At 48.3% G+C, this 15571-nt stretch overlaps 1 protein-coding gene and 1 pseudogene across 2 annotated transcripts in view; one reads left to right on the forward strand and one right to left on the reverse strand.

The window, feature by feature from the left end:
- Window positions 1-3632, reverse strand: part of EIF3J (eukaryotic translation initiation factor 3 subunit J) — a 28165-nt gene extending 24533 nt beyond the window's left edge. Inside the window, exons 1-2 of one of the 2 annotated variants that reach the window (XM_032297621.1) lie at window positions 3472-3632; window positions 3282-3385 (exon numbers count right to left, since the gene is read on the reverse strand). In XM_032297621.1, the coding sequence (XP_032153512.1) occupies window positions 3282-3385; window positions 3472-3508 (141 nt within the window). In that variant the 5' untranslated portion in view covers window positions 3509-3632. The remainder of the gene's footprint in view (window positions 1-3281; window positions 3386-3471) is intronic. The other variant, XM_032297620.1, reaches the window with a different exon arrangement.
- Window positions 3633-9791: 6159 nt separating this feature from the next.
- LOC116564468 lies at window positions 9792-10872 on the forward strand (annotated as a pseudogene).
- Window positions 10873-15571: the final 4699 nt, after the last annotated feature.

Genomic DNA, 15571 nt, shown 5'->3' on the forward strand with positions numbered 1-15571 from the left:
TTTTTTTTTTTTTTTTTGAGATGAAGTTTCGCTCTTGTTACCCAGGCTGGAGTGCAATGGCGCAATCTCAGCTCACTGCAACCTCCGCCTCCCGGGTTCAGGCAATTCTCCTGCCTCAGCCTCCTGAGTAGCTGGGATTACAGGCACGCGCCACCATGCCCAGCTGATTTTTTGTATTTTTAGTAGAGACGGGGTTTCACCATGCTGACCAGGATGGTCTCGATCTCTTGACCTCGTGATCCACCCGCCTCAGCCTCCCAAAGTGCTGGGATTACAGGCGTGAGCCACCGCGCCCGGCCCATAAACCTGTATTTTTTTTTTTTTTTTTTTGAGGCGGAGTTTCACTCATGTTACCCAGGCTGGAGTGCAATGGCGCGATCTCGGCTCACCGCAACCTCCGCCTCCTGGGTTCAGGCAATTCTCCTGCCTCAGCCTCCTGAGTAGCTGGGATTACAGGCACGCACCACCATGCCCAGCTAATTTTTTGTATTTTTAGGAGAGACGGGGTTTCCCCATGTTGACCAGGATGGTCTCGATCTCTTGACCTCGTGATCCACCCGCCTCGGCCTCCCAAAGTGCTGGGATTACAGGCTTGAGCCACCGCGCCCGGCTAAACCTGTATTTTTAAAGGTTAAGTACTTCTGACATAAACAGAAGGCCTCATGGAAGCTAAGCCTTATCTGCAACTCCTCACAAAAAGTACAAAAATATAAGAATTCAGAAATTGATGATATGGCCAGACATGGCAGCTCATGCCTATAACCCCAGCTCTTTGGGAGGCCTAGGAAGATAGATCACTAGAGCCGAAGACTTGGAGACCAGCTTGGGCAACATGGGGAAACCCTATCTCTACCAAAAACACAAAAATTAGCCAGTCTCATAACCCCTCAAAATAAATAGGCCAGGCACAGTGGCTCACACCTGTAATCCCAGCACTTTGGAGGTGAAGGCGGGCAGATCACTTTGAGCTCAGGAATTTGAGACGAGCCTAGGCAACACAGCAAAACCCTGTCTCTACAAAAAAAAAAAAAAAAAATGTAAAAATTAGCTGGGCACCATGGCATACACCTGTAATGCCAGCTACTAGGAAGGCTGAGGTTGGAAAATCACTTCAACCTGGGAGGCGGAGGTTGCAGTGAGCGGAGATCAAGCCACTGCACTCCAGCCTGGGCAACAGAGTAAGACCTTGTCTCAAAGGATTAGATAGACAGACAGACAGAGATAGATAGATACAATTAGCTTAAATTTTAAAAGAAAGAAAAAAAAAGAAATTTAGGACTAAAAGAACAACTGAACAAGATGATCTTTGTGGTCCCTTAAAACTTTTAAATCTCAGGCCGGGAGCGGTGGCTCACGCCTGTAATCCCAGCACTTTGGGAGGCCGAGGCGGGTGGATCACGAGGTCAAGAGATCGAGACCATCCTGGTCAACGCGGTGAAACCCCGTCTCTACTAAAACTACAAAAAATTAGCTGGGCATGGTGGCACATGCCTGTAATCCCAGCTACTCAGGAGGCTGAGGCAGGAGAATTGCCTGAACCCAGGAGGCGGAGGTTGCGATGAGCCGAGATCGCGTCATTGCACTCCAGCCTGGGTAACAAGAGTGAAACTCCGTCTCAAAGAAAAAAAAAACTTTTAAATCTCCAAAACTTGTTGCAAGTCATCAGAATTATATTCATCAGGATCAACACCATTTAGACTCCTTAATCCCAGGGAGGTTATTTCATGACATTAGTCTAGACCATTCCATTAAAACTTCATTTTCTGCAACTTCTTTCCTAATATCTCTAATCTTTTCTCTGCATTTGTTAATTTATTCCCAAATTTCATAATAGACGTCTTAACTGCTACTTCCTATATGCATGGAAAAAAATGAAAGGACCAATATGAACCCAAGGCTCAAAACTGAAAATTGCTACAATGTAGGGGGGTAACTAATATCTTGTAATGAGGTTGGTAACACATGGACAATCTAGTCCCATGTTTCTACAACATGTAAATAAAGCATCTAAGTATCTTCAAACAATAATCAGTCGATTTATTAACTTCAGTGTGTGCAAAGCTTACAACATTCTTGAACCTCAGGCTGTCAATAAGTTGGACATCCACACATCCAACCTCATCTGACTGGGGAGAAATGGGAAAAACTCAAAGCAACAGCCCTATAAGTTCACAGTGATTATCTAGCTTAAATTTTTCAGCCCAGGCAAAAGGATTTGTAGGGTTCTCCATTAGTGCTTATAAATTAGGAGAAAAAATTTCACTAAATTAAGCAAAACCACAAAAGAAAATTTTCCATTTCACACAAAACTTTATCTACACAAACATAACAAGATTTTGAGAACCTGGTAAGAATCTTAACATTTTGGACTTGAGACATGTAACTACTGTTAGAAACAAAAAAAACAAAAACAAACAAACAAACAAAAAAAAACACACGCAGAAGTAAATGTCACTTAATGCTGTATAACGAGCCCTTTGGAGTTTTCAAAATCAAACGACTGAGGTAAAAATTATTATCTACAAGGCATAGACAAAACAACAAAAACCACAGGACTGTCATCTACTACAACCACCAAACCTCCAATATTTCCTTAGGTGTCATACGTGTGTAGATGAGTAACTGTCATCTCTCCATTTTTCGGGTGACGGTGTGGACTACCCAGGTTTCTGTTCACTAACTGTGGGCTCAGTATTCAGTTCACCCTTTTTATCACAGAGTGGGGGAAGGGAGAGCCAAAAGTTATTTCACTTTACTGTTTCTAGCTGTCCAGTGTGGGAGAAAAAAAGGTTGAAATTCAACTACAGTATTCACTCATTTAATCCCTTGAGCAAACTGTATAAGTAGACGTCAGGGTCACAAATGAGTTACTGGCCCTGGGATGACCTGAGCTCGAAAAGGCAGGCGAGTTTCAAAACTTTCCATATGGACAAGCTACGGGGCTCAATTCCCAACTTCCCGGTCTCATTCAGGCGAGGGGCTCCGGACAGCGAAGCTTGCACGTGGGCCGACCCGGCCGATGCTGTCACTTTTCGTCGCCAGTCGGCGGGTGGGATAAAGGCCGGAGCGCAGACCCTCAACCGGCGAGAGAGTCCGGAAGGCCACGCTGCCAGTCTTCGGCCCACATGGCCGGCAAGCGGAGGTAAAGAGAGCACCGCCGGGCCCCAGGCTCGCGCCTGGATCCACAGCCCGCAGGCCCGGGCGGCACCCCAGGGCCCATAATCGGCCCGCGACAGAACCAAGCCGCTCCCGCGCTGCCCGCTGCCCTAGCCCGCACCCACCTTGACGTCCTCGTCTTCGTCCTCGCCTTCCCAGCGGTCCCCGCCGGCAGTGCCGCCGCCCCCAACCTTCCGCACTGGGTCTTCCACGGAGAATGCGTCCGCGTCTACGGAAGAGAGCAAGCCGCGTTAGTGCCTGCCACGGCGTGGGGCCGGCACCAGCCCGGGCCCTGCCCCCGGAACTTCTCCTCACCCCAGGAGTCGGAGTCCCCCGCCGCCGCCGCCGCCATCTCGAGCCGGGTGTGAGCGTGTGTGAGGGAGAGAGCTAGCGAGGAGTTAGCGCCGCGGAGGTGAGTCACTGGGTTTGCTCTCGTTGGCCAGCGCGGAGCAGGCTGGGACCGTGGCTGACCGTGCGCCGAGCTGAGGCCACGCCCCCTCAGACAGTGGCGGCTGCGACGCGCGCAGGCAAGAAGGGGGCGTGGACCGCGGTCGGCGGCGCGGAGGGGCGCAGGGAGGGGCGGAGGAAAGGCCGCAGGGAGGGGCGGAGGAAAGGCCGCAGGGAGGGGCGGAGGAAAGGCCGCAGGGAGGGGCGGAGGAAAGGGCGCAGGGAGGAGCGCAAGGAGGGGCGGAGAGAGGGGCGCGGGGGGCGTAGGAGTTCTGGGTCCGGCGTGCAGGTCCCTACAACGCAGGTTCGTGGAGGTGGGAGACAGCCAGCCGGCCGACTCTGGGCCCCGAGCAGGAAACCTAAGGGCCGGGAATTTAATAGAGCGGTCCTTTGCCTGGCGTCTGAACCTTGCCAGTCTTCGTCGCCCCTCCCGTGCCAACGCCTACCCCGCTCAGACCCGAGGGTGCGCTGTCCCTCTGGTCACGGTGATCACTTTCCATGGCCGCCGGCGAATACCCACGCCGCACTCAGAAGAGGGCTCTGAGGCCATGCCCGCCGTGAGGGTTGTGGCCGGGCTTCCGGGACCCCGGAGGGAGCCGTTGCGCGCTAGGTGGAGGGGACCTCTCTGGAATCCGGCGGGCGCCGGACGCAGATGCAGTAACGGGAGGGGAGAGCCGCAAGTCCCTGGCATGTTTGCCTGGCGTTAGTAATGAAGAGATCGAAGAGAGCCTCAGTCTTCTAGGCTTTTACCTTCCTGTGAGCCCCTTTGAAGTCAACACATTTTTTTTTTCTTTCGCAGAATAATTTCGAACCTCCTGGGTCTATGCTAGGTATAAGGTGTATGTTTGTCCTCAGTCAAGTAGCAAAGATAGACATGTGAATAAATTTCGACACTGTGATGACTGCAACAGAAAGCAGTATTATGAGGTTGAATGTGAAAAGATAACAGCGGCGGCAGGGGCCGGGAGATGAAGGAAGGCTTCCTGAGGTAGGCGCTAGCTATGAAGTTGGAGAGAGCAAGTGACATTTGCTCAACTGCGTGTCCGATAGAAAAAACTCCAGTGGTCCCTCACCTGACTAAGTGGCGCAGTCGGAGATAAACGGAACAGGTACACTAACCAGAAAGGGCAAGATGGGCTAAACTCCGCCCTTGGGCCACACTGGGCTCCCCCGCAGAATTTTAAAGGGCTAGCCAGTTCATGGATTTTGTTTTTGTTGTATTCGCAATTTATTTTCAAATATGTAATACACGAACTTGGTACAACATTCGTGTGATGAAAAGGTAGATAGGGGGCAGGACGTGGTGTGTCACGCCTGTAATCCCAGCACTTCCGGAGGCTGAGGCGAGCACTTGAGGTCGGAGTTCCAGACGAACTTGACCTATATGGTGAAACCGCGTCTCTACTAAAAATACCAAAATTGACCGGGCGTGGTGGTTCACACCGATAATCCCAGCACTTTGGGAGGCCAAGGTGGGCGGATCACCTGAGGTCAGGAGTTCGAGACCAGCCTGGCCGACATGGTAAAACCCCATGTCTACTAAAAATAACAAAAATTAGCTGGGTGTGGTGGCAGGCATCTGTAATCCCAACTACTAGGAAGGCTGAGGCAGGAGAAATCTGGGAGCCGGAGGTTGCAGTGAGCCGAGATCCCACCACTGCACTCCAGCCTGGGCGACAGAGCAAGACTCCGTCTCAATATATATATATACACAAAAATTAACCCGGGTGGTGGTGGTCGCCTGTAACCCCAGCCACTCGGAAGACTGACAGGAGAATTACTTAAACCTGGGAGGCAGAGGCTGAAGTGAGCGAAGATCGCCTCACTGCTCTCCAGCCTGGGCAACAGAATGAGGCTCTATCTCAAAAACAACAACAACAACAACAACAACAAGGTACAATTATCAGCTGCTTCACTCTGTTCCTTCTAGCTGTAACCGTTGTTCCCCCTTTCTGGTGTATCTTTTCAGAGTCTAAAAATAAACATTTTATAAAGATGGTCCTTTGGCCAGGCACAGTGTCTCACGCCTGTTATCCCAGCACTTTAGGAGGCCGAAGCAACTGGATCACCTGAGGTCAGGAGTTGGAGACCAGCCTGGCCAATGGGGTGAAAACCCGTCTCTACTAAAAATACAAAAGTTACCCCTGTAGAGCTGTTGAGCCCCACAGGGTTGTGGGGTGTCCCTTATGCTGTGCTGAGGTGTAGGATCCAAGAAGCAAAGAGACAGGACACTGGTGAAGAGCATCTAGACTTTGGGGGCCATGCCACCTGTGAGCGGACATCAGCGGGGGTCCCAAATGCCCAGAAGCATCTGTATTTATTAGATACAAGCAGAGGGTAGGGTTGTGAGTGAGGTCATCATCTATAGGCTTAGTAATAGGCCATAATCACGTGAGTCACAAGTGAGGGTGCCACCCCATTATGTCACCTGGGCAGAGAGGTGGGCCATGCGCAGTAGGGGGCCATACTGTGTGCAGTAGTAGAGGGTCACGTACAGAAAAGGGGTCCACCCCCATTAGGTCACCAAGACAAGGAGGTGGGCTGTATGCAACAGGTGTCGTGCGCAACACTTCTTATCTGGGGGCCTAAGACCTCAAAGGATTTCTAATAGAAGGATACTGTAAGCCAATGCAGTAGGAGCTGACAGACTTGTGCTCTTCTCTTAAGATATTTATGGGAGGATGATTTGAGCTAGCACAGAAGTGAGAAAAGACTGACAGGGTGTACAGCTGCCATGACTGGTCACACCAGAGGGGTTCTTCTCCCTCAGTTATTTTCTCAGGCCTGAGGCCTACTTTCCACAGGAACTGGATGCAAGGTACTACAACTCCTTTATCAGGAGGAAGGCTCTTGCTCCAAGCCTGCCGTACAGTGTATGCCGTTTCAGGCAGGGATGCCATCGCCTGGGTCTTTAGTTCTTGTCCTGGTCTGGCTGTTCTCCCATGTACTGCTTCTGTTATGTGACTGCTCTAGACATTCCTCCTACTACAAACTGCTATATGGTTATATAGAAGGATTCTATAAATCAGTACTAAATGTCTCAGTACAGTTCTGACTACAATACCTATATGAGTATAGAAAGATTATATAGGCTGGGCGTGGTGGCTCACGCCTGTAATCCTAGCACTTTGGGAGGCTGAGGTGGGTGGATCACCTGAGGTCAGGAGTTCAAGACCAGCCTGGCCATCATGGTGAAACCCCATCTTTTTTTGTTAAAATATTAAATTTAAAAAAAAAAAGAGCCGGGTATGGTGGCTCAAGCCTGTAATCCCAGCACTTTGGGAGGCCAAGGCTGGTGGATCACGAGGTCAAGAGATCGAGACCATCCTGGTCAACATGGTGAAACCCCGTCTCTACTAAAAAAAAAATACAAAACATTAGCTGGGCATGGTGGCGCATGCCTGTAATCCCAGCTACTCAGGAGGTTGAGGCAGGAGAATTGCCTGAACCCAGGAGGCGGAGGTTGCAGTGAGCCAAGATCGCGCCATTGCACTCCAGCCTGGGTAACAAGAGTGAAACTCCGTCTCAAAAAAAAAGAAAGATTATATAGAACTAAGTATGCTAGATATAAGTATTAAGTATGATTATATAAGTTAGGTATATGTAAGCAGTAAATTATATTTCAGGCACTAATTCTAAAAACTAACATATGATTATATATAAAGGATTATATAAAGGAAATAGCTGAGTAATAACACTATAAACTAAGATATTCTTCAGGCACTAATTGTGCCTGGGGTCTGGACAGTTCTTCCTCGGTGCGCATAGGGGGTGTTACCCACAACCCCGGCATGGTGGCATGTGCCTGTAGCCTAAAAAAAAAAGAAAGTGCCGGGCGCGGTGGCTCAAGCCTGTAATCCCAGCACTTTGGGAGGCCGAGGCGGGTGGATCATGAGGTCAAGAGATCGAGACCATCCTGGTCAACATGGTGAAACCCCGTCTCTACTAAAAATACAAAAAATTAGCTGGGCATGGTGGCGTGTGCCTGTAGTCCCAGCTGCTCAGGAGGCTGAGGCAGGAGAATTGCCTGAACCCAGGAGGCGGAGGTTGCGGTGAGCCGAGATCGCGCCATTGCACTCCAGCCGGGGTAACAAGAGCGAAACTCCGTCTCAAAAAAAAAAAAAAAAAAAGAAAGTGAGAGGCCATGATCTATAGGCAGCAATTTATAAAGGTGGATTGGAGTCAGGCACAGTGGCTTATGTGTGTAACCCTGGCACTTTGAGAGATGGAAACAGGAGGACTGCTTGAGCCCAGGAGTTCAAGACCAGCCTGGCCAACATGGTGAAACCCCCATCTCTACAAAAAAAAAAAAAAAATAGCCAGATGTAGTGGTGTGCACCTGTGGTCCTGTGGTCCCAGCTACTCAGGAGGCTGAGGCAGTTGAGGTCACTCACGTTCTGGGCCACTGCACTCCAGCCTGGGCATCAAGGTGACAAGGTGACACGATCAAAAAAAAAAAAAAAAAAAAAAAAACAAGTGAACTGGAAGGAAGCAAGAAAGAAGTCAGGAAAAGGATGGAATGATGTAAGTCCCTAGGGGCACAATCTATCTTACTCACAGTTGTAACTCCAACATTTGGCATAGTGCCTAATACTTAAGTATTTTATGAATTAATTAAATGAGAAGAACAAAAGCCTAAATTAAGGCAATGGCAATGGATAAGAAGAAACCAATTCGAGAAATATCTAAAGGTCAGAGTCAGTGGAACTTAGTGACTGTAACAGTTAATTTTATTTATCAGCATGGCTAGGCTATGGTACCCATGTTACTCAGTTTTTGGTCAAACACTAGTCTAGTTGTTGCTATGAATGTATTTGTTAGATGTGATTAACATTTAAATCAGTAGACGTTGATTAAAATAGAGTACCCTCTGTAATGAGGGTGGGCCATTTCTAGTCAGTCCAAATTAAGAAAAGACCCTTAGGAAGAAGCAATTCAGCCTTTAGACTGCAGCATCAAATCTCCCTGGAACTCCAGCGTGTTTGCCTGCCCTGCAGATTTCAGACTTGCCAGGTCCCAGAATAATGTGAGCCAATTCCTTAAAATAAATCTCTTTCTATATATACACATCCCATTGGTTCTGTTTCTCTGGAGAACCCAGACTAATATAGTTTCTGACTGGATATGGAGGAGGAGGGGAAGGGAGAAATAGAAGATAGATGATGCCTTTGGAGATTGAGTGACACTTATCTAGTTGCTTAAGTCAAAAACCTGAAAACTGGTCAGGGCTGCCTGTTACAGGCTCACGCCTGTAATCCTAGCACTTTGGGAGGCTGAGGCAGGCAGATCATTTGAGGTCAGTAATTCAAGACCAGCCTGGCCAACATGATGAAACCCCAAGACCACTAAAAATACAGAAATTAGCCAGGCATGGTAGTGCATGCCTGTAATCCTAGCTCCTCAGGAGGCTAAAGCAGGAGAATTCCTTGAAACAGGGAGACAGAGGTTGCAGTGAGCCAAGATTGTGCCACTGCTTTCCAGCCTGGGAGACACTCCATCTCAAAAAAAAAAAAAAAAAAAAAAAAAAAAAAAAAAGCCAGGTGCAGTGGCTTATCCCATTACTTTGGGAGGCCGAGGCAGGCAGATCACCTAAGGTCGGGTGTTTGAGACCAGCCTGGCCAACATGGCAAAACCCTGTCTCTACTAAAAAGAAAAAAATTACCTGGGTGTGTTGGTAGGCACCTATAATACCAGCTATTCAGGAGATTGAGGCAGGAGAATCTCTTGAACCTGGGAAGCAAAGGTTGCAATGAGCCGAGATCGCGTCATTGCACTCTAGCCTGGGCGACAAGAGTGAAACTCTGTCTCAAAAAAAAAAAAAGAGGAGCAGGAACCCACATCCAGGAATAGATCCCTTTGCTCCTTCCTCAGAATGAATGGAGACCAGAAATCAGATGCTTATATGCAAGAAAAGTAGGATTTTGGTCCTGGCCCAGAGGCTCACAGCTGTAATCCCAGCACTTTGGGAAGGCGGGCGGGTCATGAGGTCAAGAGATCCAGACCATCCTGGCCAACATGGTGAAACCGCATCTCTACTAAAAATACAAAATAATTAGCTGGGCATGGTGGCACACACCTGTAGTCCCAGCTACTCAGGAGGCTGAGGCAGGAGAATCGCTTGAATCCAGGAGGTGGAGGCTGCACTGAGCCAAGATTGTACCACTGCACTCCAGCCTGGTGACAGTGCAAGACTCCATCTCAAAAAAAAAAAAAAAGAGCAAGCAGGATTTCATTCAGCACTTCTCCCAGATCATTAGGGTGCTGAGTGAAGATGAGATGGGGCACCCAGAGACAGGAGATGCTATTGCCTGATTCAGGGAGTTTCCTGGAGTACAGTGCCATTGGAGGCAAGTATCACTGCGGTTTGACAGTGCTGGTAGCATTCTGGGAGCTGGTGGAGCTGAGGAAACAGGATGCTGATAGTCTCCAGCGGGCCCTGGCTGTGGCTGGTGTGTGGAACTGCTGTAAGCTTTCTTCCTGATGGCAGGTTACATCATGGATTCATCCCTCACCTGCCAGGGACAGATCTGCTGGCATCAGAAGCTGGGCGTGGGTTTGGATGCCATCTATGATGCTATGCTTCTGGAAGCATGTATCTACCGCCTGCTGAAGCTCTGTTGCCAGGAGCAGCTCTATTACCTGAATCTGACTGAGCTCTTTCTGCAGAGTTCCTATCAGACTGAGATTGGGCAGACCCTGGACCTCATCACAACCCCCTAGGGCAATGCACATCTTGGCAGATTCACTGAAAAGAGGTACAAATCTATTGTCAGGCACAAAACAGGTTTCTACTCCTACCTTCCTATAGCTGCAGCCATGTACATGGTGGGAATTGATGGTGAGAAGGAGCACCCCAATGCCAAGAAGATCCTGCTGGAGATGGGAGAGTTCTTTCAGATTCAGGATGATTACCTTGACCTCTTTGGGGACCCCAGTGTGACCGGCAGAGTTGGCACTGACATCCAGGACAACACATGCAGCTGGCTGGTGGTTCAGTTTCTGCAACGGGCCACTCCCAGAACAGTACCAGATCCTGAAGGAGAATTACAGGCAGAAGGCTGCCCAGGTGAAGGCAGTATATGAGGAGCTGGATCTGCCACCGTGTTCTTGCAGCGAGGAAGACAGTTACAGCCACTCATTATGGGTCTCATTGAACAATATGCAGTGCCCCTGCCCCCAGCTATCTTTCTTGGGCTTGCGTGCAAAATCTACAAGCAGAAAAAGTGACCTAGAGACTACAAAGGCAGGGAGAGGAGGCTCTCAATAAATAATTATGTAAAAAACAAAGATGACGAAGAAGAAGGCCGGGCGCTGTGGCTCATGCTTGTAATCCCAGCACTTTGGAGGCTGAGGCGGGCAGATCACTTGAGGTCAGGAGTTTGAGACCAGCCTGGACAACATGGTGAAACCTGTCTCTACTAAAAATACAAAAATTAGCCAGGTGTGGTGGCTCATGCCTGTCATTCCAGCTATTCCAGCTACTTGGGAGGTTGAGGCAGGACAATGGCTTGAACCCGGGAGGTGGAGGTTGTAGTGAGACGAGATTGGACCACTGCACTCCAGCCTGGGCGACACTCTGTCAAAAGGAAAAAAAAAAAAAAAAATTGCAGGATGTGGGTTGAAGGTACTATGGAAAGATACATGGGCTTTGTGAATGCAGCATTGCTTTCGAAGCAGAAATTGAGAGTTTGTTTACGGTGGTGTGCATACTGCTTTTTCAAATGAGGAAGCAGGAAAACAAAGGTCTAGAACTATGTGTTAGGGTCCGCATTTAGTCCATAAAACTTGTGCCAGGTGCAGTGGCTCATGCCTGTGATCCCAGCACTTTGGGAGGCTGAGGCGGTAAGATTACCTGAAGTCAGGAGTTCAAGACCAGGCTGGGCCGGGCGCGGTGGCTCAAGCCTGTAATCCCAGCACTTTGGGAGGCCGAGGCGGGTGGATCACGAGGTCAAGAGATCGAGACCATCCTGGTCAACATGGTGAAACCCCGTCTCTACTAAAAATACAAAACAAAAAAAAATTAGCTGGGCATGGTGGTGCGTGCCTGTAATCCCAGCTACTCAGGAGGCTGAGGCAGGAGAATTGCCTGAACCCAGGAGGTGGAGGTTGCGGTGAGCCGAGATCGCACCATTGCACTCCAGCCTGGGTAACATGAGTGAAACTCTGTCTCAAAAAAAAAAAAAAAAAAAAAAGACCAGGCTGGCCAGCCTGGTGAGACCATGTCTCTACTAAAAATACAGCAGATTAGCCAGGCATGGTGGTGTAGTCCTGTAATCCCAGCTACTCCAGAGGCTGAAGCAAGGGAATCACTTGAACCTGGGAGGCAGAGGTTGCAGTGAGCCGAGATCGTACCGCTGCCTCCAGCCTGGGCAACAGAGTGAGACTTTGTTTCAAAACAAAAAACAAAACAAAACAAAAAAACCAACAAACTTGTGATTCACGTTAGTCTCTAGGGGAGCCCTGTAATCACAAATACAGTGACAGTATTCCCATTTTACAGATGAGCAGACTAGGTAATCAATGTTCCTTAACAAATTAACATTAAAACTTCTGTCAAGAAATTCCAGGCCAGGCACAGTGGCTCATGTCTAAAATGCCAGCACTTAGGGAGGTGGAGGCAGTAGGATTGCTTGAGCCCAGTTCAAGACCAGCCTACATGGTGAGACCCCATCTCTACAAAAAATAAAAAATTAGCCGGGCATAGTGGCACACACCTGTAGTCCCAGCTACTCAGGAGGCTGAAGTGGGAGGATCACTTGAGCCTGAGAGGTTGAGGTTGCAGTGAGCCATGATCATGCCACCACACTCCAGCCTGGGCAATAGAGCCAGTCCATCTCAAAAAAAGTTTCATCATGGCCAGGCACAGTGGCTCATGCCTGTCATTCCAGCACTTTGGGAGGCAGAGGCGGGTAGATCACCTGAGGTCAGCAGTTCTACCATCTACTCAGGAGGCTGAGGCAGGAAAATCGCTTGAACTCAGGAGGTGGAGGTTGCAGTGAGCTGAAATCCTGCCACTGCACTCCAGCCTGGATGACAGCAAGGCTTTATCTAAAAAAAAAAAAAAAAATTTATTATTAAAGCCGTAGAAGAGTAAATAAAAAGCACAGATGAAGCAGAGCTGCTTATAGCTCTTTTTTTTTTTTTTTTTTTTTAAGACCGAGTTTTGCTCTTGTGGCCTAGGCCGGAGTGCAGTGGTGCGATCTTGGCTCACTGCAACCTCTGCCTCCCAGGTCCAATTGATTCTCCTGCCTCAGACTCCTGAGTACCTGGGATTACAGGCATGTGCCACCATGCCCAGCTAATTTTTTGTATTTTTAGTAGACACCGAGTTTCATCATGTTGGCCAGCCTGGTCTCAAACTTCTAACCTCAGGTGATCTACCCCCCTCAGCCTGCCGAAGTGCAGGGATTACAAGGGTGAGCCACCGCGCCTGGCCTTATAGCTTTTTTTTTTTTTTTAAGAGAAAGTACCTTAAGCATCAAACCCAAAATCTTATAAGGTTGGACTAGGTTAAGGCTGAAGAGCAGATTGTTTTAATTGCAAAGAGGGTCAAAACCCCTATTTATAAAACTGCAAAATGATGGAGTCATTACATTTTTTAAAATGACTTCTTGGGAAAAAGATTACATGTAAAAGATTTTTTTTTTCAGTGCGGCACAGTGGCTCATGCCTGTAATCTAAGACTTTTGGGAGGCTGAGGCAGATGGGTGGATCACTTGAGGTCAAGAGTTCGAGACCAGTCTGGCCAACATGGTGAAACCCTGTCTCTACTAAAAATACAAAAATTGACTGGGTGTCATGGTGGACGCCTGTAGTCCCAGCGACTAGGGAGGCTGAGGTGGTAGAATAGCTGGAACCTGTGAGGCAGAGGTTGCAGTGAGCTGAGATCAGATGACTGCACTCCAGCCTGGGTGACAGGGAGATTCCATCTCAATACATAAATAAATAAATAAATAAATAAATAATTTTTTTTAATTTATATGATTTGATAAAGTTAAATGCAATTTTTCATTTTAAAACAAAATGAAAAACCAAAACTCTACCCCCATGAGTCTTTAGACATGAAACTTCATTCAACTTCCATATACTTTTCCATACTTACTTTTACAAGATGCCATAAAATCCTAGGGTACCTTTCCATTCCTGTCTGGCCAGCAGAAAAAACATGCCTTCCTCAGGGAATGCCTAAAATCCACATGGTTAGTAAGCTCTCAGTAAACCACACAAGCCATACTCTCCCCAAAACCTTAACTATATCCTGACCTGATTGTCCACTATAATGCTATCACCCAATGCATTCACCGTCTTAGAGAAAGGGAATACTTTGCATGGAGAGTTGTATAACTCCTAACTGGCCTCCCACCCACCCACTCTATTTCCAAAGTGATCTTTTAAAATACACACCTGATCATTTACTCCCCTAACTGAGCCTCCTCTCCCCACAGCCAAGCCTAGTTTTAGCCCTTTAACAAACATTTTAAGGATCTTGACTTTCTCTACTGGCAGATTTTAAGCTTTTTAAGGCATTGTCTGTTTTGCCACCTTCTACCATTCACAGAGCCTGGCATCGTGCTTAGTACATAGCAAGGTAGTGGTTTTTGTTTTTGTTGTTTTTGAGACGGAGTCTCGCCTTGGCGCCCAGGCTGGAGTGCAATGGCATGATCTTGGCTCACTGCAACCTCCGCCTCCCTGCTTCAAGCGATTCTGCTGCCTGCCTCAGCCTCCTGAATAGCTGGGACTACAGGTGCCCGCCACCACACCTGGCTAATTTTTGTATTTTTAGTAGAGACGGGTTTTCACCATGTTGGCGGAGCTGGTCTTGAACTCCTGACCTCTTGATTCACCTGCCTCGGGCTCCCAGTATACTGGGATTACAAGTGTGACCACGCCGAGCGGTGGTATTTTTTTTTTTTTTTCTTTTGAGACAGTCTTGCTGTGTCACCCAGGCTGGAGTGCAGTGGTGCCATCTTGGCTCACTGCAACCTCCACCTTCTGGCTTCAAGTGATTTTCCTGCCTCAGTCTCCTGAGTAGCTGGGACTACAGGTGCCCACCACCACGGCCAGCTAATTTTTTTTTTTTTTCTTTTCTGGAGACCGAGTTTCACTCTTGACATCCAGGCTGGAGTGCAATGGCACAATCTCCACTCACTGCAACCTCAGCCTCCCAAGTAGCTGGAATTACAGGTTCTTGGCACTGCGCCTAGCTAATCTTTGTATTTTTCGTAAGAGATGGGATTTCACCATGTTTGCCAGGCTGGTCTCGAACTCCTGACCTGAGGTGATCCACCCACTTTGGCCTCCCAAAGTGCTGGGATTACAGGCGTGAACCACCTTGCCCCATCTGCCCAGCTAATTTTGGTATTTTTAGTAGAGACAGTTTTCACCATGTAGTCCAGGAAGGTCTTGAACTGATCTCAAGTGATCCGTCTACCTTGGCCTCCCAAAGTACTGGGATTACAGGCATGAGCCACCACTCCCTGCCAGTAATGTTATTTTTAAAATAATTCTTTACTGCCATTAGGAAGGCCACTGAACACTTTGAACAAATATTGTCATACATCAAGTATAACACTACTTGATTATGATGATGATGGCCACTAAAAGCTTTTGCAAGTCTCCTCTGTCGCTCGAGCTGGAGTGCAGTGGTACCATCTCAGCTCACTGCAACCTCTGGCTCCTGGACGCAAGTGATTCTCCTGCCTCAGCCTCCCAAGTAGCTGGGATTACAGGCACCCACCACTACACCCAGCTAATTTTTTCTATTTTTAGTAGAGACGGGGTTTCACCATTTGGCCAGGCTGGTCTCGAACTCCTGACCTCGTGATTTGCCCGCCTTGGCCTCCCAAACTGCTGGGATTACAGGTGTGAACCACCGTGCCTGGCCTAAGAGCTCTCTTTAAAAATGCAACCCACTGCTATGTGTTTCTTAAAAACCCTCCCTGACCACCTGTGGATTTGTGGTATTACA

The sequence above is a fragment of the Sapajus apella genome, unplaced genomic scaffold, assembly GCF_009761245.1.
Source record: "Sapajus apella isolate SASKATOON/1434 unplaced genomic scaffold, GSC_monkey_1.0 scaffold37, whole genome shotgun sequence".
In the NCBI taxonomy this organism is placed as follows: Eukaryota; Metazoa; Chordata; class Mammalia; order Primates; family Cebidae; genus Sapajus; species Sapajus apella.